Source organism: Marmota monax, unplaced genomic scaffold (genome assembly GCF_021218885.2).
Source record: "Marmota monax isolate L192 unplaced genomic scaffold, Marmota_monax_Labrador192_F-V1.1 WCK01_AAM20220418_F8-fsc00004, whole genome shotgun sequence".
Taxonomy (NCBI): Eukaryota; Metazoa; Chordata; class Mammalia; order Rodentia; family Sciuridae; genus Marmota; species Marmota monax.
In genome coordinates, this window is record NW_026692881.1 from 26,953,241 (window position 1) to 26,979,589 (window position 26,349).

A 26,349-nucleotide genomic window follows, 5' to 3' on the forward strand; every position below is an offset into this window, starting at 1 on the left:
CATAATAAAAAACTCTGATATATTTTGTCTGTCCCACCTCAGGACAATGAGGCAGTCATGTTTCACTCACCCCTGAATCCTCAAGTGCACCTCCCTTATAAGCCTGACCCCAAAGCCTCAGGTTCCCAACCTTGGAAAGAATTAATAATGGACGAGTTTACTAAAGTCAAAAGAAGTAGGCCTTTTCCTTCCTTCTGTAATTATACTCAGAAATTTTGATAAACCCACCATTAAGCATCCAAGTCCGGCAGCCTGGATTCCACCACTTCTACAAGCTTCAGTTTTTGATATAGTCAAGTTTGACAAGCAGTTTGATGTCACTGGGTTTGAAGTCTCCTAGCGTGCTGTGATCCCATAAACCATCAACAGGGTTCACACATTGAGGAGAGTATGTCATGTCTTAAAACTCCTAATTTGAGATGCCACATTTTCACAGGGTAGCAGGGCAGTTTGTTCATGAGGACCAAAGATAAACCTTTTTAGTCAGCATACACACACAAAAAGCTTTAAGTAAAAACTATGATTTATACAGAACATCCACCAATCTTTATTTGATTTGACAAAATCTGCATTATTAAAAGACAGGTAACAAAATTTGAGCTTATATTGAATTTGACAAATTAAGTTCTATAGTATCTAAGATATTATATAAGAAATATCAACTGAGGGGGAAATAAAATGATCACATGCAGATCTCCTGGCAAAGGGGGAACTATATCTGCAGGTGAGGTCCAGAGTGCGCAGCGCATTAAAAAAACACCCTAGAGAAAATGCATTTAACTTACTTGGGTGAAATTCTGCTCCTTTCAGGAGGAAGAAGAGGTGGAAAAGAGGCAGGAATTCAAAGGCATATGCAGAATGGCTTCTCCATTTCAAAATGGTAATAAAAATATTTAAATCATGGCACTAGGGCACCTTTGAGGAAAAGAACACCTTAACCAGAGTAGGCTCATTGCATAATGTTTTAGTAATGTGTATAATTTTCAAGTAATGAAGCAGACTTAAAAGATAATTTCATTTAAACAGTGGCTATCTGTTTTTCTTCTCGCCCTCTGGCGCTGGATCTGTTTCAGCCTCACAGGGACACTTTTCCACACAGTTTCTAGGGAACCATCCTCTTATTCTTGAAACACCTGAGGAAGAAAATGAAATTGAGATGAACTAGTCAGATGTACTGCAATGACATTACGGGAATCAACAATCCTGTTACTTCAGGTTAATAAGGCTTTGTTAGCCTCGCCCCCCTCCACTGGCATTTATAAGTACAACTTAAGGGAAAAGAAAGAATGGCTCCTAAATGCTTCTGACAAGTTGAAAAGATATTCCCCAAAGTCCATTATCTGGGAAAAGGGCCAATGTGGCTCCAGACCACTTAACTGGAGTCATGGCCTTTTCCATATGGGCAGTTGCTTACGTTATATGACTATGAAAGGCATTTTGACACAGTCACACTGCATCCGTCCTGGGGAACTAGCTCCCTAGGGCCTCTGAATTTTCTTCTTAGACTTTTTCTAACATATGAAATTCTTTATCAAGTTTGCCCAACCTCTCATATGGAGTTAATCTATAATTAACACTGAATGTTTTTCAAAAGCATCCTCAGCTGATCTTTACTTCAAAAAGAAACAATTCTAGGGCTGGGGATGTGGCTCAAGCGGTAGCGCGTTCGCCTGGCATGTGTGCAGCCCAGGTTCGATCCTCAGCACCACATACAAACAAAGATGTTGTGTCTGCCGAAAACTAAAAAATAATTATTAAAAAAAATTCTCTCTCTCTCTCTTTAAAAAAAAATAGAAAAAAGAAAAAGAAACAATTCTAGAAGAATTAAAACAATTCTAAAAGAAGAAAACAAAATTTCAATTCATTTATTTTTATAAAAATAAGATGAATATTCATTCAAAGTGGGAGCATGAAGCACAGGGCTTACAGACTCTGGAGTTAGCTTGGGTTTGAGCCCTGGTTCCACCTGTTTTTAGTGTGTGGCTGTAGGAAAATTGCTTGGCCTCTCTGTGCTTCTGTTCCCTAACGAATAAGATATAAATAATAACATAACCTAAGAGGTCTGTTGGGAACTCTAATACTGTTCAGCTGAGGCACTTATACAAGCACCTGATACATTGAAAGCTCTAGTGTTAGCTGTCATTATAGAGACCTGATCATTACAAGGGCTATCTAGAAACAGAAGAGGCTTCTTTTTATTGCTTAATCATGTGCCTCTCTATGCAATTCCCCAAATGCACTTGATATGATTATTTTTAAAAGATATTCTTGTAAAATTTGTAATCATTGCTAGCATTCTTGTCCTTTAAACGTACCCTTCCACTTCCTTACCTTCTGCAAAGGAATCATCAAGAATCTTGTCTCCATATAACCAGTATCTGAAATATTTAAAAGATTAAATTTATATTTTTTAGGTTAGATGTCAATTTTGTCATTAAGGAAGAAATGTGGTACTTCTCTATCGCTTACCGTAACCCTCTTGTGGCCAAAATGAACTCCCCTTTTCGTAGCTGTATCCGAGGTTCTTCAGTGCAAGGGATTGTGAAGATGGTTTTGATTCCTTTATTCAAAGGACAACAGGAACCACTATAATCTTCTGTGACTTTATAACGAACCTATTATCAGTGGTAAGAAGAACAATTTGAGTATTTATTCATCTGAGTTCAAGTTTGAATTTAAATTTTTAAAGGTAGACCCAAAATATCGAGAGACAAGCCTTCCCTCCCAGTTTCCCACTCATCTTCCCCCATAGGAGGCAAGTGCTATGTTTAGTTCTCCGGCTTGTCTTACCCTTCCTTTCAAGCACACAGTTGCTAAGAATTAAATTCCAGTACAGCACCAACCAGAGAACTTTCCAACAATGATGGAAATCTTCTATCTGCTGTACATCTGTGGTATTCAAGGGGTGGCTGCTAGACACACATAGCTATGAGCACTCATAATGTGCACAGCAAGTACAATAAAGAACTAAATTTTTATTTTAACTAATTTAACTTAAATAGCCATATGTGCCTAGTGGCATCGAATATGACAGCGTGGTTGTAAGAATGGGTTTCACCTAAACAAGCCATACTGAGGACAACTATTTTTCCTTGTTAGCAATATAAATTGAATAAGTTCCCTCTGAACCTGCAGTGCATACTGTTTAAATGAAAACAAAATTGAACAACATCAAATTTCAACAAACGTATTACAGTATGTATTATTTAAAGAAATCCAACCATTGGTGTCTCCTGAAGGGCAATTAAGAAAATTTTACAGAAATATAAAGCCTGAAAATAGAATAAAGAATTACTTACACTTCTGACTCTTTTATCTGCTTTTTGTTTCAATTGTTCTATCTGAAAGATAGAAAAGGAAAAACTTAAGGCTCTTGTCTCAATGTTGAAAAACAGCCTACAAACTCCCAACTTTCCAGCATTAATTCATATAGCTGACAATTTAAAGGCTCCCCGTCTTTCTGGCACAGGAACAAAAGCCTGTGGCTGGAACCAGAGGCTGAGAGTGGGGTTTTCTCCTCAGAATTCAGTCTGATAGTTCCATCTATATTCTTGCAGTACCCACTACTGCCCAGGAACCAGGAGATATGTCCTCTGCTCTTCCAGACCAGTGCCCAAAGCAAAGACAGAAATTCACTGATTCTTTAGACACAACAAACTTCAGAACTTATTACCAAGAGGTTCAACTAAGTCATTATCATAACTCACTTTTTGCCCTTAATCAACAAGTATTAAATAGTACCATATTAGACATGATAGGAAGTAAAGGTAACATAGTTTCCATTGTAGAATCTTGTCAAATTAAGTACAAGACATAAGACATGAGAATAAATAAAATGTGAGACCTCATAAGCTATAAGGTAGTTTAGATGACTAATGCCCAATGCAGATGAGTCTGGAGTGGGCAGGCTGGACTATATGGAACTGGTCCTAATGGCAGACAAAGAGGAGGTCATTTGAGAGAGAAACAAAACAGTGTGGGCAATGTTAGGGGGCAGGAATATACAAGGAGTTCATATGACATTGTTGGTTGTAAGACAGTTTTAGGTAAGGTTTTGTAAAACTAAGTTAAAGAATCAGGACTTCATCACACAGAGGTTTGAAGAGTTCAGGAGTTAAGAGATATGATAAAGGAATATTTTATTAGTATTAGATTCATTTTGACATACTGAAAACATTTGCATTATTATGTTACTATAAAATGTCACTGTATTGAGGGGAATAAGGGGCACATGGTGAGGCAAAAAAGGAAGAGCTATTTGAACAAATGTACTCACCGTTAAGTTGTACGGGTGACAGTCTTCTCTTACAGGCCACTCCAATCCATCTCCTTCAGGGACCCCCGACCATGTAAATACCTGTGTAAAGTTCTTCCATTTACTTCCCATATCATAAGGAAAAACAAAGACTTCATCTAGTTGGTAATATTGAATTCGATCTTTAGCCTGTGGATAACAAAGATACAAAATGGCAGACACCTCTGTCTTAAGTGGCTCCAATAATACATTATTGAGAATACTTTTCCTCAAAATTTATATTATCCTTACAAGTACTTTCTTTTTGTTGTAATGTAGTGCACCCATAAGACAGCTTTATCATAACAGAGAAAGAACTTGACTTAGAACACCAACCTAGATGCCATGTTACTCAGAGTTTCCTTTAGGAATAAGCATTTGAAAAGGCTTAATAGAAGAGTTGACTAACTTTATCCCATGTATAGAAAAGCCTAAGTGTTTCTAGTTGTTTAGCAGCACCAAAGAAGACAGGTTAAAAAGAAGTGATGCTCACATATAGGTTCAGGAGAAAGTAAGGGTTTACTTAGGATGGACTATTTGACTCAGAATCTAACTATCTCATAGGCTGCACCAAATGCAGAGCTTTATTCCAGATCTCAGTGAAACCTGTGGAATGACCAGGAAGGGTGTGACAAGGGAGAGTAATCAGTTTTTGCTTTTTGTGACACTGGTGATTTAATCCAGGAGCATTCTACCACTGAGCTACATCCTCAGTTTTTTTATTTTTTACTTTGAGACAGGGTTCTACTAAGTTGCTGAGGTTGGCTTTGAACTTTCAGTATTTCCGTCTCAGTTCCCAGGTTGCCAGGATTGTTTTATGAAAACATTCTCTAAAGACCAGAAGGTATGTGCAGATCTTTCTTTTTATATATATACCATTGACATATATATGTGTACACACACACACTCATTTGCATTTATGTATTATGCATATTTAGGTGGTATAACTTTTATTCTAGTTTTTTTCCTTTGTAAATTCTAGGCATTAAATGGTTGGCTTTAACTTAGGGAAATAAACTAGCTTTGAATGTCTTAAGTTCTGCTGACACCTAGTGGTATAAAAACACATTGTTTTTACATTCCAATGAGTGTAAGCCATATTGAAACTTGTGTAAACTTTAGTTTCTTGTAAATTCTATACATTTTCCATAAATTTAATATGTTCACTTACTCAAATTTTTTACTCACTGGTAAGTGCCAGTTTTCAAATAACTCTAGATTTGGCATGGTATTTTTTAGAGAGATTTGGTCATTAGCAAAAAATATAATAGATGTCTATATATTTGTTATCCTTACTAGAAATGATACTTTGAAATACCTGATTATTAAGAAACATTATTTTACGCATAAGCTTCCTATTTTTTAATAAAGTGATATGAATGTTAATTTTCCTGTAACATGAATCTACTGAATTGCATAAATCTGCTCTCATCCAGTTAGCAAAAGATAACTTATTTTCCCTTTTTATAAACAAAACCTTTAGTTTAAAATGAACTGAATTTCAAAAACAGAGATCTTGGCTATTTACAAAGGAAGACTAGTAAAGATAACTGTAGTTTACAAACATAACTAAGACATGTCTTTGCCTAAAAGAAGCACTCAATGAAGTTGAGATTCTATACATATTATGTGTAAAAGATGACAGTAGTATGTGGTGCTGCTATGGGAAAAGGGAACAAGTTTAGAGAGTGTCAAGGAAGTATCCTTGGAGGAAATGATACCTAAACTAGATGTGAGGGACAAGAAATCAGATAAAAGAGAGAAAAGAGTCTAGAAGAGGGAACACTATGTGCATAGATACAGAAGCATAAGATGTACAAAGTATGAGCATGAGATGGAGTAGAGAGGGCGGGAAATAGGAGAGAAGCAGATAAGGGGAAGTCATGAAAAGTCTTATTATGTGTAACTAAGGAACTTGGACTTAAACCTGTACATCCATGGTCCTCAAAGCCTGCTTTGTAGGTTTCTTTGTGTCCCCCAAACCTTTTCTTTGTGTTCAGTAAAGTCAAACTATTTTCATAATAACACTAAGATGTTATTTGTCTTTTCATTGTGTTGGCATTTGCAATGGGGGGTAAAATTGTTGGCATCTTAGTAGGAACAAGATAGTGGCATAAAGTGTTATCAGTAGCCATACATATTCTTTGCCAAGAGTCAACCTTCCATATCTTCATATTCACAGGTTCCACATTTGTGGATTCTACCATAAATTGAGAATATATATATATATTTTTTTTTTAAATTCTAAGACATTAAAAAGAATTGTTTAATATGTAGCACTAGATAATGAATACAGATATTGAAACCAAGAAGCAGGGTACTGCTATAATAAAACCAAAATGAAAATATATTTTTTAAAAAAGTGCATCTGCATAAAATACGTACAGAACAACACAATGTAACAACTATTTACATAGCATTTACATTGTACTAGGTATTATAAGTAAACAAGAGATGATTCAAAGTATACAAGAAGATATGTATAGGTTATATGTCACTTTGTCATTTATGTGAGGTGCTGCAGCACCCACACATTTTGGTTTTGGGGAGAATCCTGAAACCAATTCCTGGCAGATATCAAGGGATGACTAAACATATTTACAGTTAAAAAAATTATGTAAGAATGTTCTTGAGGAAGCAGTAAAAATTATTATTTTTATTAAATCTGAATTCTCAAGTAGATGTCCCCTTTAATATTCTATATACCAAAATGGGAAGGATACATAAAGCCCACCAAAGTAGTATAATTATCCATAGAGAAACACTTGTTTAATTGTGAGCTATAAAAAGCTATGTACCCAGCTTTTTTCACATAACACTACTTTTACTTAAAAGAATCAGTAATCAATAGACAAACTAAGCTTACTCAGACTCTGGTATTTCATAAATACTTTCTCAAAAATGAACAAAGTCAGGCTGTCACTTCACAGTAGTTGGTTACTATTGAAAAACTTAAGTTTTTCAAGTGAAAATTAGAATTTTAGAAAACTCGTACCTATCACTATGAATCTGACAGCTTTCCAAAATTTAAATTTTTTTTTCCCATGAAATTGATAGTGATATGAATGAATGTGATATTTGAAAGGTGTGAACATTTGGAAGACCTGTACAGCCCAGTAAACCAGTGTTTTTCCAAATTACCAAAGCATGATATTATGCAAAGCCACAAACTTGTAAAAGGACCATTTGCAGAGCAAGATAAGGCTAATGAATTTTAATGTAAAAGTACAAAAAATTTACTGAAAAGAAATGTCACTTTCTTTTAATGTGGGATCAAAGAATATCTAATATCATTAAAAGGCCTATTAAAATATTCTATCCTTTTCTACCTATTTATCTGTATGAGGTTGGGTTTTCTTCATAAACTTCAAAGTAACATATCTCAACAGACTGAACACAGAAGTAGATGTGCGAATCCAACTGCCTTCTGATAAGTCAGATATTAAAGAGATTTGTAAAAATATAAAACAAGGTCACTCTTTCCCATTTTTCACTTGGAAATACAAAACATTACTTTTTATTAAAATATAATAGGTTCATTATTTTTAAATGAAATAATAAATATTTAAAAGTTTTCTTAGAAAATATGGCAATATCAATAAATTTAATACACATCATAAACAAAAGCTCTTCAGTGTCCTTAACAATTATGACAAATGTAAAATGGTGTTGAAACCAAAAAGTTTGAGAATTGCTGCTGTAAACTGAAGTTCACAAACTGGTTATTGGGGACTAAATATATCCTACAGATAAATTTGGGTTTTTATTTGGCTCACAAAGGGTTTTTTAAATTGGAATTGCTTGTTAGCATTTGAAAGCTTAGACGACTTCTCACAACATCAAGATCTCTAACTTCTTGGGAAAAAAATTAGAACATATTTCAATATTGACAAATATTCCCTTATGGCAACACTCAGCTTTGTCTGTCAGATAGCTTTCTAATACACAAGGTGGACCTCCTTCTTTAAGTTGTCTGCATGTCCCCTGCAGGTATTTGGGGTTTTGCCTTCTGTTAGAATCACAAGGGACAGAGTGTATTGAGGTCTGTGACAAAGCCTCATCTAAAGTCTAAAACACTTCTGGCACCTTTCCAAATGGGGAGCCTTATCCTCTAGTGTGAGATAATGATCAGGTGGTTTAATATGTGGCTTATATACCTCTTTAGCAACTCAAGTGTATGTGAAACATATTTTTGTGGGAGTTATATTAAGATGGAAATAAATGGAAATGTTTCCTATATTCATCTTTTATAAGGCAGGCAAATAATTTAAAGAAATCATTTGGCTGCCAAGTTTTGACTTTTAGGCACTTAATCTGGACTGTTAACAGTACTTTATTTATATTGAGGAAAAATCATTAAAATTTACCTTCTCTTCAATCCATGATTCAATAGAGGTTTTGTTTCTGAGAATTATTTTCATCTGGAAATTAAATGATAGACAGTAAAATTTACTAATGTGACTTTGGTTTATTTAAGATTATTATCTTCATAACAATTCTCTGAGATAGCTTTTATTGCTCCATTCCAAATATAAAGGCACTGAGGATGACAGAGGTTAAGTAACAGCACATAGCCCATCTGACTTTAAAAATTTTGTTCCTTTTTTTGGGGGGGGGGCAAGGAGGCTAACCAGGGATTAAACTCAGGGGCACTCAACCAATGAGCCACATCCCTAGCTCTATTTTGTATCTTATTTAGAGACAGGGTCTCCCTGAGTTGCTGAGTCACTTTTGTTGAGGCTGACTTTGAACTTGAGATCTTCCAGTCTCAGCATCTGGAACTGCTGGGATTACAGGCGTGTGTCTTCTAAAGTACTTGTTCTTAACCACTGCACAACAATACCTTGCCACAAAAACGATCATACCAATCCATCATCAAATCTGAATCTCGTATTTTAATTAAAATTCATGTTTAAGTACTATTTTCAGACCAAGTTTTTAGAGTATTAAAAAACATGGGTATAATCAATTCAATCAGTCCTTAAATTTTGCTATTATTTGAATTTTATATTTGTGACTAATGTATTTATAACAATTAAAAATAACTCATTCCAGATATTCTGCTTACCTAAATGTATACAGTCTTTATTCTATTACCTCATTTTCTTACATATGACTACTTCCACTCAGGTTGTTTTTATACTTCAGAATCTTAGTATATTTCTTGTTATAGTTTTGTTTCGTTTTTGGCACTGAGGATCAAAACCAGGGCCTAACACATACTGATGAGAACTGAGCTACAACCCCAGCCTTTTTAAAATTTTGTTTGAGACAGGGTCTCATTAAGTTGCCCCAGCTGACCTTGAACTTGTGATCTTCCTGCCTCAGCCTCCCAAATAGGTGGGATAACAGGTGTATGAGACTGTGCTCAGCTTTCTAATATGATTTTAAATTACAGGCATTAAGAAAAAAATTTTCAAAGAATATGGTTCCAGGCTAATAGAAAATAAGAAGTAAAATCAAAATCAGCTTATTTTAAAACCAGGAGTTCAAAAAAAGGTTGAATGATGCATCAAAGCTCTAAGGCCCAGCAGTTCTAATCTGTATTTTGCATTTCCTTGAAGTCTGCTTGTGCCTTCACAATGTCTGAAAGGCACATCAAAAAACAACTCTGAACCAGGAGTCCCTCTCATATTCCAAAGGTCTACCAAAACACTTGGCCTACAGTAGGCTTTCAATGAATAAATAAATTAAGCAAATAAAAATCATAATAACTGTTTTTTGGTCCCTTCATAGCCAGGTCCTCCTCCTCTGTTTTCTCAAAGCACTTTGTGCATAAATCTATGATGTACATATGACTCCGTATTAGCTGTTTACTACTGATTATAAGTTCACTAAGGGTTCCCTAAGGAACCTCTTAATTTTTATTATTGCAACCTCAGAAATTAGCAGTGTAATTCATCACAGAGTAGGCATTAAAGAGCAACTATTTCACGGGGTTGTTATGAAGGAGCTGACACACACAAAGCACCTTGCATGTAAGCGCTCAACAAAAGTGTTAGCTACATGATGACTACTATTATTATTAGATATATACTATTATGAAATAATACTAATAATTATGTTTACTGAATACATGAAAGGGTAATCTTCAGTAAGTCATTTAATCTTTTTGAGATTCAATCTGTAAAAGAGAAGACAGTAATATTCTTCTATCAACTTCTTTTAGGGGTGATATGAAGATCAAGTAAGACTGTAAAGTGAGAAGAACTTTCTCAACTACAAAGAGCTATGGCACTCTAGGTTAGCATTTCACAAATTAAATCCATTATCTAGAAATTCTGGCAAAAATTACTTCAAAATTTTTATTATTATCACTAGTATAGAGATGATTAAATTATTTACCCATATGGAATAAGCAAAAGTAATGTCCACCTCATACAGCATACTTTTCAAATGTAGACTTTTCTTTCTCATTACAATAACATGACAACTTTTAGCCAGAGATAACTAAGAAACTTACCTGAATAAAAAACAACATCCCAACAGCAATGGTTGTTCCTAAAGCTAATCCCAAGGCAAACAAGGTGGCAGCAAATGCAGCTAATCCAAATGGAACAATTGGAAGAGGATCTCTCCGGGCTGCACTCATATCAATCTTTACTGTGTTCCACCCAAAGGAGAGCTATATATAACAACAACGACAACACACTCGAAATGCTTGGTTGTGGTAACTGCTCATACTCTGCTGTAACATTTAAAACAACATGATCAAAAAGATGATAATCGACCCTGTGACCAAAGCAAATACAACAAACATAACTGTTTCTAATGAGTTCTGTGACTTGGGCTCATACCAATGTGTATATCATTCTTAGTATTCTTTTTTTTTTTTTTTTCAGTATTGGAGATTGAAACCAGGGCCTGGGGCATACTAGGTAATAATGAATTACATCCCTAGCCCCTTCCTTATTCGTCAATGTTACCATTTTTGTTGTTTCCTTAGAAAGAGGTCAACCCCATAAATATGAATATACACAGAAAACATTAGACACCCATGTAAGCTATAACTGTCTCCTGCCTTCTGCTTACTATTCTGTCTTTCCAGTGTTTTCCACAGCAGCAAAGATAGCCCAGCATTCATCTATTTCTTTTGTCATGTTTCACATTCAGTGGTCAAGAGCTGGTAAAATGCAGGCCTGCAGAGTGTGAGTACATCTGGTCTGTACAATATTTTAAATTATCAGAAGTTAGGTGCCAACATTTAAAATTAGGAGATTTCACATAAAAATTCAAACTCTTAGATTTTTCTTGAAAAATTAGAAGATCTAGCATTACTGGGCTAGGACTCTCAAAAACCATAAACTGGCTACAATCAAATACAGGTTGTCCGCTCTGTCAATGACATGTATCCTCCCATTTGCCACAGTCCCTTCAGACCTGTGTCTCTTGTTTTCTTCCAGATCTCTTTAGGGCTTTATATTTGTGACCTCTGAACTTTACTTCATGACAACTTTCCCATAAATCAACTCAAACTGTTACTGGTTTAATCTATTCATATATTAGGGTGTGTGCCTGCTCCTTTCAGGGCAATGGAATTAAAAATGAACAAAACTAATCCCAGCAGCTCAGGAGGCTGAGACAGGAGGATCACAAGTTCAAGGTAGGCCTTCGCAACTCAGTGAGATCCTATCTCAAAATAAAAAACATAAAGAGCTGGAGATGTAGCTCAGTGGTTAAGCACCCCTGGTTCAATTCCCCAGTACCCTCCCCCTTAAAAATAACAAAAGAACTACAACCTGCCACACAAAGAGGAAACAGAAAGTACTAGTGTGGCTTTTTCTTCTTGTTCTTTTTTCTTCCTTTCATTTTTCCTACTATCACTATTAATTTTAAAACTAATACATAATGTATATTGTACTAATTTTTAAAATTAATAAATAATGTATATTGTACTAAAATAATTATCAACTTCAAGTAGAGTATATAAGGTAAGTTTCCAAAACAAAATAATTTTTCATCTTAAAGTTAAAATTTTTTTTTAAACAGTAACTGATTGAGAGAGAAAGCAAAGTTGGTTTCCTACCCAAATCACAGACAGTATATTTCTGAAAGGAACTTCTTAAACAATCTTATAACTACCACTTAATCTGACATGACTGATATTATAACAAACATTGTCACTTACCCGATTATACAGTTGTGTGTACATAGTCATAACAAAAATGAAAGCAGCATGAATACAACCCAGTGGTGCTAAAAGGAGAAATAGCGTGAAGGAAGCATGATTTTGGTAACCACAACAGTTGTTGATCCAAGGACAGTGATGGTCCATCTTCATCACACATCTAACAAGAAAAATTTACATGAAACATGAAGCAGAAAATCCCTTCTACTTTAAATTACTTTGGTCTTCAAACAATCAAGTAACTAGGAATCTAGTATGTCCATAAGTCACAAGGGAATTATATTTCATGGAAAAGAGAAATATTTATGAGGTGTTATACAATATGGACAGTTAAATACTTAACAGCCCAAGAAAGGGCAAATTTATAACAGCTGCTGAGGAAAAGATGTCTGTTACAAGTGTCTTTCTTTAAAGGAGCTGGGAGGCCCACCAAGAGGCTCATTATAAATGAGCATGGTTTCTGGTTTTTCTCTAGTACGGAAATGCAGTGATTGACGCAGAGTACAATAGTGACTAAACAAAATCACTTATAAAGCTCCACTAGGGTTCATGAGCCCAGACAGACACTTATAACTTCCTTCCTTCCTGTTCTCTCAGTATACTTCAGATAAGCAAAGTCTTAATGTGCTTCTGTTCTATAATTGTGCTAAAGGAAAATTTCCTGGCTTCAAATCAAACTTTAGTTGTCTCTGGTGGCTCCCTAAATTTCTCAATGATCAGTGGATTTAGCTGTTCACTATAATAAATCCTGGCTTATTTCATATTTTTTATAGTGATTTAGTTTTCTTTCCATTAAGCTTTTGATATTACAAGATCTATATAAAGAGTAAAATTTTATCAATAAGTAATGGAAAAAGGAGAAGGCTATAATTAAGACTCAGAACGTTCTAAAGTCAGTCAAGACAACAGTTAACAAACACAATCCTGGTATGGAAATAAGCTAAAGGCATAGCTCTTTATTCCACATTTGCAGGGCAAGAGGGAAAGAAAATATATTTTTCTAGAAAAGTGGTTTTTTACTTGTAATAAAAAAGAATAAAACATTATCTGGATTGACAAATATTAAATGGAGACTATATATACTTAAGCATTTTTATGAAATTTTTGATATAGTGGTCACCTTGCAGAGAATAAAACTAGTTTCTATAGTTGTGGTAGAAACTACAACAGCAACAAAAAGACCAACAATCAAATTTATCAGCTCCCAATGACAAACTCACCTGTTACACTTTCTGCAGTGATGTGAACGTGGTGCCTTGTATGCTTGGCAGACTTTACAATACTGGAGATACATGCTATCTTGAGAATTTTCCTTGGCAGCAAAATATAAACAAAAATATATTATATACTTGATCTCAAGTAATGACAAGTCAAGCTTTGTGAATAAATGCTTTCCTTAGAGTATGAATTTCTTTCATGGGATATAGGAAGTGGATGGAATCCTTTTTCTTTGTGGTGCTAGAGATGGAACCTGGGCCTTTCGTACCAGGCAAATTCTACTTCTGAGCTACATCCCCAGCATAAAGGAGAAACAGAATTTCAACATATTTGTAGTCTTTTTATCTGAGCTAAAATATTTTTAAAATAACAAATCTGTGGTAAGAGCTGCTTCACTCTCCTAATTACCCAGAGGTCATTTTTAATTTTTCTTCCCCATGTTCCACCTAAATCCAATGTCATTAGTGAGTTCCACTTACCCCAAATCTTAGCAAAATGGGAAGACTTTAGGAAAAAGGTAGCTGACAATTTAGCAGGTATTTTAGAGGGAGATCTGAGCATGAGTTGGTAGTTTTTCTGAAATTACTCCCTTCTTGATATTACAAGTCATCTCTCTCCATTTTAATAATTTTGTAGTTTCCTTGACTGTAATTTCTAATTCAAAATACATAGTCAAAATAATATTCCTGGATACATAACTCTGTCAGAGCTGCTTGAAAAATCTCTAGAAACTTTCTATGGTCTAAGAATATCTCATATATTCAAGACCTCCCATGAGCTACCTTGGTTTCATCATTATCTGCAACCTTCATAATCTTTTTTTCCAGTTACAAGGCTGTCTGCTGTTTCTGAATATGTGCCCCCATTGTTCCCCCAACCTGAAATGCCCTCTTCTTTGTCTACTCTGCAAACTCTCACTTCTTTCATAGATCCCCAGCTGAAAGTGTTCAGTTCTTCTAATTTCAAGAGCACTCATCACATTGTCTTTATAGTTTAGTAATTTGCACAATGCATTGGTTTGCCTCCTAGATTATAAATTTTTTCAGAATATGAACTGTCTCACCCTTCTCAAATAACACACTGCACACAGAATACACTGTTTCTCAAACTTTAGACATACCTAAGAATCATTTGAGACTTTTGTTAAAATGAGGATTCTGATTCAGTAGGTCTTCAGTAGAGACAGGATTGTGTACTTCTTAGAAGCTACTAAGTAACATCCCTCAGCAAGAAACGTGGACATTCATAAGCACAATCTAACAATTTTTAAGAAGCTATAAATTGATTCTTACTATATTTTCCAATGTTTATAATTTCACTACAATGATTTTAAACTAGTAACTCCTTAAGTGTTGTTCTTAGTTCTGAGGGATGTTAACGTATTACACAGGAAAAAAAAAAAAATCTACAGCCAAATTGCACGGTGAACTTATAAGAGGGGTATATGATATGCTGTGTTTCCTTATCACCATGAACTCAACCACCACCCCAATGTTTTTTTTCAAATGTAGATGAGTACTCAATAAAATTGCTTTGAGAAAAGCTAATTTAGATCACTACTTTCAAGCAGATATGAAATAAATTCTCTGAGAATAAATGATCAGTGAGCAATTGGAGTAATACGAGAATAAACAACAGGCTATGTTTGATATTACTGGTTGGCAGATTAGGCAAAAAGTAAAAACAAATTATCATTGTTAAAAGGAAATCTTTCTTACCGGTTTCCACCCCAGAGGGACAAAGCCAGGACCAACAAACATGGCATTGAAGTAATTATAAAGAATCATGACAGTCCAATTTATTAACATGATGAAGTTCACACTTCCTCCAGTTGTATGTAAGGGCCAATACCACAACACAGAGTCAATCATGGCCATTGTAGAACATATTGCTATAACACCAAGGGCTATTATGGGACCCCAGTGACAGAGTCTCTTTAATTCTTGGAGATTCTCAAACTTGATAACTGAGCAGAATGCACCCATTTTGGTGAAGAAGAATGCCTTCCTACTTCAAAAGGGTTACAGATTTTCTTTTTCTGTGCACACATTTCCACATGCCACAAGTCTCTGTGTGTTCCTTAACTGTCATGCCATCAAGTTATGAGACGTTAATGCAGATTATGCCATTTTCAGTGTTAAGCGCTCAGAGTTCTTTATTTTAACTAGGAGAATCCAGTATCTTGGTTTGAAACCCAACCTAAAAAAAAAAAAAAACAAAATGGGAAAGTTCAGAAAAAAATTTTATTATAATACCATATTTGTTAACTCCATAAATCACCCAAATAACAATCTCTCTCTACAACAGAATGAGTATTTTATCAAATGTCAAAAATAATTACTTTTGACTTATCCAAAATACAATTCAAGTTTGAATGGCATGTACAATGGATATGTTTCCAAAACAGTTTTAATTATTTGCTCTCAATTCGTCAGGGCACTGTGACTGTCCACTGTTTCGTGCCAGGGCAAATAATTTTAGAGCTGGGAAGGCTGGGCCTTAGAGCTGCTCTAATCCAGTTTCCTTTCTTCTGTCCCACAGAATAGAAATTGGCTTAGAGAGATAAAGTGATTAAACCAAAGTAACAAGTATTTAACAACTGAGCGCAGAATAGAAGCCAAGTCTGCGAACTTTTCAGGGATTTCTAAGATGCCTCTTTCGGAGTTCGGAATTAAGCGTGAACCAAACTTGGCTCACATTTGCTTGCAATTATCCCCAAACACCAACATTAACAGTCTACTGCGGCCAAAGGTTAAGGATTAGGAGTGAAAGCAAAGGGAGTGCGCAGGGAGAGGGAGGAAAGGAGAGAGAGAAAAATCACTACACAGTAATATGAGAACGAATATAAATGAGAAGAGTTGAGACGAAAAGAACTTCCTGCTGGGGCGGGAAAGGTTCGTAGGACGGTATTTATGACTGACTGGAGTGAGCGGGGAGAAAGGAGCTGAGATTTACGGGTAGCAGAGATTCTGGGATATAGAGGCGACAGATTCCTACACGGCGGATGCTGCTGCCCCGTGCCTCAGTTTCCCGCCCATGTCATGGAGCACAGCGTCTAGCAATCCTCACTCTGGGGAGAAACGTCCTAGTAAGCGAGGTGGGTCTCAACCTTCTGGAGATTCTGGCCTCACTCGGGTGGAGCGAAGACCGCCCAAATCATCGTGGCGCTCCCTGCCTTGACTCCCACCTCCGTCAAGTCCTTGGTGCCCGGTCCTCGGCCATCGCATTTCCGGGGTGACCTGGGCTCACCCTGAACAGACTTTCTCCTCCTTGAATAACTCCATCATGGGCACCTCTATCCAGAACAAGCAGAAAGCAAATCCTGATGGCCAGAGGCTGGAGCGGGACCCTCTCCGACCCGCGCGTCTCTCCACCAGCGCCCCCGTAGCGACTCTCCCGCGCAGGCCTCCTGCGCAGTCTCCGCTACAGCCACTTCCGGGGGATTCGCCGTATCAAATTTCCCCCGGGAAGCAGGCCTCTTGACCAGCAGCTTGGGGAGCCCGAGCCGTTTCCCAGAACGTGCAGGGAGGGGAAATACTTTCAGTGATCCTTTAGAACACGCATGTTTTTGTGTGCTTTTGTGGGTACATTATTTGGGACGTATGTTCTTGGCGAATTTCTTAATCTGGAAGCCCGAGCGGACTATAAAAGGCGCACGCAGCCCAATTTCCGGAGGACAGAGATTGCGAAGAACAACCAGGAAGCAGCTGGGTTGGGAGCTGTCCCCGGTTCTCCGCTTTGCTTTCGAGGGTGCCTCCAGGGGTCCCTAAGCCGCGGCCCCCCGACTGGTCCTAGGCTCCGGCCCGGGTCCATCACTCCGGAGCTGCCATGTCATCCGATTTCGAAGGCTATGAGCAGGACTTCGCGGTGCTCACTGCAGAGATCACCAGCAAGATTTCGAGGGTCCCCCGTCTCCCGCCTGGTGAGAACCCTGCCCCAGTCCGGCGGGGGCGGCCTGGAGAGTTGGGAGGCTGGGGGCGGTGGAACGCCGCCTGGGCGAGTGTCCCGCAGGCACGAGCCTGGAGTGGGCAGTGCTGGCGGCCCAAGTGGGGCACGGGGCTTGACTTGGTTGAGGGTAGACTCCAAACTGATTTGAAGGGTGGCCGAAAAAAACCTTCGGAATCTGAACCATCTGAATTCAAATTCCTACTCCAACGCCTTGTAACTTGTGTACCCTTGGAAATGTTTCTCTGAGTCTTTTTTTTTTTTTTTTTTGTAATATGAAGATGTGAGTATTCAAAGAAAATTACCGAAAGTACCAAGATCGTGGATCTGTAATATACAGCAGCGTTGTGGTATTAGGAATACTAACGTTATTATAATATGTGGCAGAGTAGAGTTCAGAGCCAGTATGCCTGAGTTCATATCCCAACTCGGCCACTTGTCTCTTGGGCAAGTTTCCTAACTTCTCACAACTTTCCTTCTTGGTAAAATGCAGAGAATTGTCTCTTTCATAGGGTTGTTGCAGAGATTAAATGATATAATACATGTAAAGCCATTTCTTGGTGTGTTAGCTGCTATTATTGTTAGCATTTTCATACCTCTATCCTCATTTCTTGTAAAAGTGAGGATAATTTCTCTCACTTTAAAAATTCTACATCTCCCATCTGGAGTTGTTTTTGATTTTGTTTGGTTGCTAGATTGTCAACTATGTGAAGATGGGAGCTGTGTCTGATTTCCTTCACATGGGTTTACTAAGTGCTTAGCAAATGTTTATGTGAATGAGTAGATGACTATATTTTGTGACTTATGGTGTGAGATACTGTTTTAGGATATCTCTTTCTCTAAGTACAGATTTAATTTGAGTAGTTAGTTACAGATAAGATTTTTACTTTTTGGCTTAGTTTTGTCATTGGGCTGTGGGACTTGACCCCTTCTGGAGTATACAGTATAGAAAAGAGGATACTCACTAATCTGAAGAGTGGGGGCAACTTCACTTTTAGACCTTGTCAGTCAAATCCTTAATGATAGTAATAATTTCTCCTGGACCTAAGTTGTCACTCCTCTTTCCCGTTACCTGTTTCCCAGAAAACTTTGTGTTTATAAATAATTTTCTTCCTTTATTTCCCTGTTTTTCTTCTCCCCCACCTGTTTTCTGTTAATAGGGATATTTGCTTGAAGCCAGGATCTCTGAATTTACACCCCACTCATCTCCTGAAGTCCCAGTTAGTTCTGCAGGAAGTGAATGGTGTCTTAAGGAGGTTTATGAGTTCAAGTAAGGGAACAAGAGGAAAAAACCAAGGTAGCATATACCACCGAGCTCTGCAGCCTGAGATTTTTGTGGAGAAAGTGGCTGATGCCTCATCACTTCACGATACATCACCTCGTCTCTTCTCTTCAGTTCTACTTTTCTCCACTGCCCAAGATCATCTTAATTTTGTTGTCATTGTTGTTGGAGACTACTTCCTTTGAATTGAGTCCCAGAGCCTCAGAATATCAGGACTTGTGGTTCCAGTTGGGTTTTTGCTCATTTTTTATTGTAATGGTTTTAGCAATAGAAACATTTCTTTGGGCTAATAGCTTTGTTACTGTGAAACTGTTTTACAAAGTAGCAGTCATCCATGGGTGCAAAGTTGTAAAAACTGTTTTCAAGGAAACAGATTTTGTTACTAATGAGTTTTCCTTGTCCATTTTATTCTAATGTAACAATCTTACCACATAGAAGGAAACGTATGAATTAAGTACTTAAAGCCATACTACTCCTTAACTGTAGTATAATGTAAGGCCCAAACACAGCAGCTACATTTCAATTGAAAGGAGATTATATAGCAGGCACTGGAAAAATGCGAATTTATTTGAATAACTAAATAAGTTTAGGATGCAGTGGTTTCTCTCTTATTAATGATTTATGTTTGCTCTTTTTATAAACTAATTGATAAATATAAAAAGATTAAAAGTATTTCTATGTAGTTATGAATTTCTGATGTATCTTATGGACTAATAGAAATTAATATGTATAATAATGGAAAACCCAAAATGATTAAAAATGATTATATTCCCCCCCCCCCCCCCCCCCCCCCCCCCCCATTATTAATGATTGTGGTGCTCAGGTAAAATTGACCCAGAAGAGATAAACTATATTCACTTGAGTTAAGAAGATTAAAAATTGAATCAAACATTTAAGCCAAAGCAGTTCATTCTCCAATATAATAATTTATTTAAACTGAAGAAGAGTGGGTAGGATCTATTGAAATGAACTTTATTGTCTGCTATGGATGTACAATGTATTAGTGTTACTTCCAAAGAGAATAGAAAAAACTGAACATTTAAAAACTTAAATTTAAAAGAAATTTTATTACTTTGTAATTTTTTTTAACAATAAAAGAACTTTGCTCTTAGACTTAAGTGTTTGAATGTTAACTAATTTAGTAATTGGACTGTTGATATGGGTGAGTCCGTTAATATTCTTAAGACATTGTATTTGAAAATTGATTTTTAATCATTACTGTTCAGTGGAAATTTCAGGAAGATTGATGTGCAGAAACCACAACTAATAGTTTATTGTGGAGTTCTTTTCCTTTGGTGTGGGAGCAAATTCCTAAGGGGAAACTACTTATCCCAGGTACAGTTACATCAACCAGGTGTCTTGACAGATCTTGTAAGTTTTATTTTGCAAGTACTTCCTTACCTCTCCATCCGATTGGTCTTCTGTAAATTTTATCACTTCGTGGCTGTGGTCAGAAATGTAACAAGAAAGTATTAAGCCAAAGTGGTTGAGACTGACTACTTATATCAGGTCTATTTAGAATTCCAGTTCTGCTACTTAGTAGATGTGCAATCAGTTAAAATTGTTTGACTGCTATATGCCTGCCTGTTCTGTCTACAGAATGGGAGGAGAGGGGTTATAGTTAAACCACATAGTGTTTTACAAATCAAATTAAATAATAAAGCATGTAACACACTAGCACCATTCTTGCATAGAGAAAGTATGTGATAAACTAACCCTGTAGAGAAGTGATATTACTGCTGCTTCTGCTAAAAACAACAGCAAGTAGAATTGGACAGAACCCAGCTTTTCAGAATTTGTCATTTTGTACTTTTAAAAAAATTCTTTTTAGTTGTTGAAGGATCTTATTTATTTTTTATTTATATGCAGTGCTGAGAATTGAACCCAGTGCCTCACACATGCAAGGCAAGCACTCTGCCACTGAGCCACAACACTAGCCCTAATTTTGTATGCTTAAAGGAATCTTGTACCTCAATTCTTGCTTCCTTTCTGTGCTTAACCTAGAGTGAAGTTTATTTCTCTTGATGAATACTTACATTCGAAGGGAAGTGAGTGATCAGGGGCTTTTGGATATGAAATTGAAAAATTAGATTTCAAACTCAGAATATCAAGGAGGGAATCAAGTGAGAGAAGTCAAAGTAATGGGAAAAACACGAATCTTCTAGAAGGAAATGCTCAGGTCTGATGGGTTAGCTTTTTCGAGCTCTGGAGCATTTAGGAGACCATCTAAATAACCATGTATGAATGTAGCTCTAACCCTGTTACATGATGGTCTCTGTTGCAAGATGGATGTAGGGAGAGAATTTAGAGGAGTATGTTTTTGTTAATGAATAGTGTGGTTTGCTTAAAATATATGTGGCTCTAGAGCTATAGTGTCTACATGTAGCTATTGAGTATTGGAAATGTAGCTAAATTAAAATGATAATATTTGGAAATGCATTCTACAGTCATGTATAACTAATTATAACATATTTAAAAGGGGGAAATAATTTGGATATATTGGGTTAAATACTATTATAACTAAAATATGTTATTAAACTAATAACATTTTATTAGTTTTAAATTATTTATTTTTATTTTTTAAATTGTACCTACTAGAAAGTTTAAAATTGCATATAATGATTTCTATTACATGTTTATTCCTCCAGGGAGTTAGTTGAAGGGATGGCTCCAGTCCTGATTCAGAAACTCACTGTGACCGTAGTTTGCCCTTGGTCAGGAAACTAGCTACCTCGAAGTTTCATGAGTTAATGGGCAAAGTCCAACTTTTTCAGTTCAGTATGCAGGGAAACAGCCTATGGATGTTACTGATGGCCTGGTTACATCTTACTTTTTAAACAGTGAAGCATTTATGGGTTTTTATTCATTTTAGAATAATATATACACATATATAAATAAATATTTGTGTATGTATTTGTGCACATAAATAAATATGTGGGTATGTATTTCTGTATCTCTTTGTGTGTGTTTTCTCGTTCTCTCTCTCTCCCTCCACCCCCTCTAATCACAGGGGAATTACCTACCCTTCAACAATTTAGTCCACCTAATGGCTTTAATGTTTAAAAAATTAACTAAATATGCAGAGTTGGGGATTGAACATATTAAACACATGCTTTACCTCTGAGCTACAACTGCCCCCAGCCCTAAACTTTTTGTTTTTAGAGCAGTTTGAAAGTTACATAAAGATCACAAATATAGAGACTCCTCATATACCCCATGACTAGTTTCCCCTATTATTAAAACCTTAATTTGATAAAAATTTGTTACCACTAATAACCCCATATTGATTTGTTATTAATAAAAGTCCATACTTTATTCAGATCTTGTTAGTTAGTTTTGTTTTTGTTGTTGTTGTTGTTGTTTTTAATCATTCTAAAAGCCAATCCAAGATACCACAAAACATTTAGTAGCCATAGTTTCTTAGGCTTTTTTTGGGGGGGGAGGGGGCTATGACAGTTTCTCAAACTGTCCTTGTTTTTAATAACTTTACAGTATAGAGGAGTACTAGTAAGAAATTTTGTAGAATGTTCCCCAAATGGGGTTTGCCCATTTCCCCCCTCATTCTTAGACTGGGGTTTGGGGTTTGGAAGAGGAAGACCATAGAGGTAAAGCATCATTTTCATCCCACTGTTTTAATAGTGTGTTCTCAACTTATCACTACTCATGTTAACTTTGATCACCTGCCCAAGAGAGTGTTTTTCAGGTTTCTCCTACCCTAGTTTTCATACTATGTGGAAGGAAATTACCTTCAAAGCTTATACCTAGGAAGTAGAGTTATATGTCCTATACCCTTGAATACTGAGTATATACTTCAATTATTTGGAGTTCTATATGAAAGAGGTTTTCTCATCTCCATTAATTTCCCTATTCAGTCATTTATGTCACTATAGAATCATAGATATTTATTTTATACGTTGTGTTATACTTCAGGGAGATATATATATTTTTTTCAGTTTTAATTTATTTACTGGATTTCCCAAATTCTTCCATCTTTGATCACTGGAACTTTTTAGTTGGCTTGTGTTCTTTTGACATACCCTTGCCATTTGGAGTTTGTTTTTAGCACCTTCTTATTCTGAGGTGGTGAGGTACTCCAGTAGATGGCCTTTCTCAGTCCTAGATTCAGATTCTCTCCAAGGAGGCCTGTTTTCTTTTACTGAAGAATAGAAAGAGAAATCAAGATATGGACACTAGGTGTGTTTGTTGCTACCCGGTGTGTTCATTGCTTTTAGGGACTCTCAGCTGAGAGAGCAAAGAAATTCATATGTATATACTAACCCATATATATAAATCTGCCTGTAAATATTTGTATATGTGTGTATAGATAGTGAGTTAAACATGAGTTAATACTAGTGTCTTACACTCAAAGCCAGTACCAAATGGATCATTCTAGAATGGCTTCTGAATGGCTTTGTTTTAATGTGAACCACTATGTGCCATGTTACATGGTGTAGCATTAGTAATATATACATTTTTACATTCCCTAATATGAGTCTCTCTCAGACTCACTCCACATTTCTCAGTACATAATATCTGCTGCCAGTGTTATTTTAAAATAACCACTTTGCACAAAGACAGGTACCAGTAACTGAATTCAAATAAGCCCTGACACTTTCATTGTACTTCATTGGGAAAATTCAATACTGAGTAAGCACTCCTGTAAACAATGAGAGTCATATACTATGCCAAGATTTGTGTGTTTTTTCTCATCACTAAGGACTTTGTTAATATTGAGTGCGTTAGAAAAGATCATACTATGCTAAAACTTGAGTGTACTTCAGAACTCGACAAGCCTATATGCTAAATAAATAAATAAATAAATGAAAGAAAGAAAATGAAAAGGAGAGGGAGTTTGTTTATTTAGTATAGTTTATGTAATACATATAGAGGTTAAAAGTTGGATTTAGAAAAACAGACCCTGTTGGAATTCCAACTCTTCCATTTATTAGCTGTTTGACTTTGGAGAAATTATTTAATCTCTCTGAATTTGCTTAATGCATGAGAATGACTGTGATAATGTTGAACATGCACCTTAACAGTAACTGTTACTTACAAAAAAAAAAAAAAAAAAAGTCTAACTTCTAGGAATGTACCATTTGTAAAGGGGATATAGCCTGGGGTAGGCAGAATGAAACTGTCTTAGGAATTCCATGTGAATACTGCCAGGAAGTTATAGATGCTAAGTATTGCTACATGTTTCCACAGTCATCTAATTCAGCCCATCTCTCATTTCCTCTCTTCCACATGCTTTCCCTCCAAATATTCACCCTTTAAATTCTTCTCTTTGTAAAAAAATATGGTGAGCACTACAGAGAGCAATCAAAGATGATCTCAGTTCCATCATTATTTCTGACAGTACCATGATGAAGTGGTTATATTAAAAAAAAATGATCTAATTGAGTTACTCTGGCCCCATTCCAATTTAACTATTTCTTTCAGAAAGGAAAACTTGCAATTTTAATTGGGAAGATTTTCCAGTCCTCACTGATACAGTTTTTCTTTTGCTTAAATTCTCTGTGAGCAATAATTATGTTGCTAACTGCAAAGACTGATTCCTTTTTCAGTAAGCATTTAGTGAGCCTCTACCTTGTACTCTGGTACTAGATATGGAGGTGAATCATTATATATTATTCTAATAAATCATCCCCCATTGGTTTATGTTAGACAAACCAGTTTTGTTGCATTTGACCAAAGTTAACAAACATTTCAAGAAGGAAAAAAATGAGGTTTGTTTAGGCAGTAATGAATAGTTATTATATAATTATATCCTAGAAAGCCTGTGGTTAGAAATAAAGTTGGAAAGGTTGCTTGGATCTGAATTGTGGAGGGCCTTGACTACAGGCTTGAGTGATCCAATCAAAGCCACATTTTTAGGAAGATTAAGGGTGAAGGGGGGTAGACATGGAGACAGAGAACCAGGGCTGTTGGTGGCATAGCTTCTTTTGTAAATGCTTACACTGTCCTGCATTTATTTATTCAATTCACCATCTTTTATTTATTTATTTTGAGAACCGATTATATATGCCAGGCTCATGACTAGATTTTAGGACAATAAAGGTGATTGATATGGCTCCTGTCTTCTCAGAGCCCCAAACCTAAAGGCTAATCAGACCTGTTATTGTGAGAAATGAATTATTAGGATTATGTAAAAGTTATAGTTGTTTTATGTTTTAAAAAAATAGTGATTAACTCTTGTTGAGTTAAGAAAAGCTTCAGAGACTTGGTGATTTCTGATGGTTTTTGAATAGTAGTTTGGACATGAGCATTGGGATTAAAACAGTTCTATACATATTCAAGGTTAAAGGTAAAAATTTAGGATCATAAATAAATAATATGATCATTTTAAAATTGATGAAATTCCCAGGGATGCAAATGATCACTATAAGGCAAGATAAGCAAGGACTGAACTCCAAGGAATACTGACAGTTGAAAAGATCAGCTCAAACAGAGGAAGCTAAGCAGAGAACTCTGAGCAAGAAGTGAGCATTTAGGAGAATCACAAAATTAGGTGTTATGGAAGGTATTATGAAAGGAGAAAGTTACAGAATGGGAGTAGCAGAGTGTCAGGAGCCACAAGATTAAACAAAAATAGGACCAAGAATGCCTATTAATTTGCATAAGGGAAAGGTTATGAATCCCAGTGAGAGCCATTTCAATGGAACAAGGAGGGTGGGAGCTATATTATAGGGAGTGGAGGGGGAGATGAGGAAGGGAACCGTCTACCTTTGCTTTCAGAAATGTGGGCTGTGGATGATGGGGAGAAGTGTTAGCAGCAAAGAGATGTGAAGGTCAAGGGAAGTTCTTTTGATTCATTTTGTTAATGAGAAAAACTGATGTGCTGTGTATTGGTCCTGGAAGTTCATGATATGTGCATTCCCAACAACTTAACAATTAGGAACAATATTTATCTTAAAACAAGATGTTCCTTCTGCTATGTAAATATATAATTTCACTCTTGATTCAAGATTGCCTTGTCTTATTTTGTATTCTATTCTCTCATATAAATACAATACTATTCTATAACTGTATACAGATGTTAGAGGGATTAGAGGGGCCAGAAGCAGATAAATTTTAGACTTATATTAAAATTGTAATCTAGTCATATATAGATTTATCTTTCTCAAGGAGGGAAAAAATCAGGTTGAATTCTAATTCCAAATTTATATTTTTCTTAGGGAGAAATTTATAGTATACATAAAATACCTTATGTGACAGCTACTCTAATCCCCACAGTTTGGGATTAACAAAAGGAAGGGTTTGGAATTAGCAAAATCTAATTACGATTTTAGTAAAATGATAATTTCTACTAAAGCTGTCCCATGTAGGGTTGACTTTTCTGAAAGGACTAGTCAACTAGTAGATATTGTACCTTTTTCAGGCCTCATGACTTTTTGAGTTAGTTGAATTAGTCTCATTAAATTCTATGTGAAATAGACAAATTTATTTATTTATTTGGTACCAGAGATTGAACCCAAGGGCACT

General features: G+C 36.0%; 2 protein-coding genes across 12 annotated transcripts in view; one reads left to right on the forward strand and one right to left on the reverse strand.

Annotated features, from left to right (window-relative positions):
- Positions 1-523: 523 nt before the first annotated feature.
- On the reverse strand, positions 524-17,070 carry Zdhhc6 (zinc finger DHHC-type palmitoyltransferase 6). 6 transcript variants are annotated; one of them, XM_046449810.2, is made up of 11 exons: positions 16,890-17,070; positions 15,359-15,839; positions 13,643-13,734; positions 12,423-12,582; positions 10,758-10,919; positions 8,662-8,715; positions 4,277-4,444; positions 3,300-3,341; positions 2,470-2,615; positions 2,332-2,378; positions 524-1,133 (listed from the first exon to the last, which is right to left on the reverse strand). In XM_046449810.2, the coding sequence occupies exons 2-11, from the start codon at positions 15,623-15,625 to the stop codon at positions 1,030-1,032; spliced, it is 1,242 nt and encodes a 413-aa protein (XP_046305766.1). In that variant the 5' UTR covers positions 15,626-15,839; positions 16,890-17,070; the 3' UTR covers positions 524-1,029. The 6 variants fall into 6 exon arrangements, with proteins under 6 accessions (XP_046305766.1, XP_046305765.1, XP_046305767.1 ...); XM_046449809.2 differs by having other exon boundaries at positions 16,828-17,070; XM_046449811.2 differs by having other exon boundaries at positions 16,750-17,070.
- A 1-nt stretch (position 17,071) lies between these two features.
- The window catches only part of Vti1a (vesicle transport through interaction with t-SNAREs 1A), a 343,300-nt gene continuing 334,022 nt past the window's right edge, over positions 17,072-26,349 (forward strand). For 2 of the 6 annotated variants that reach the window (XM_046449817.2, XM_046449816.2), the window contains exon 1: positions 17,094-17,562. In XM_046449817.2, coding sequence (XP_046305773.1) covers positions 17,469-17,562 — 94 coding nt within the window. In that variant the 5' untranslated portion in view covers positions 17,094-17,468. Of the gene's footprint in view, positions 17,563-26,349 lie in introns of all 6 variants that reach the window. The other 4 variants (XM_058581306.1, XM_058581308.1, XM_046449815.2 and 1 more) reach the window with 4 other exon arrangements.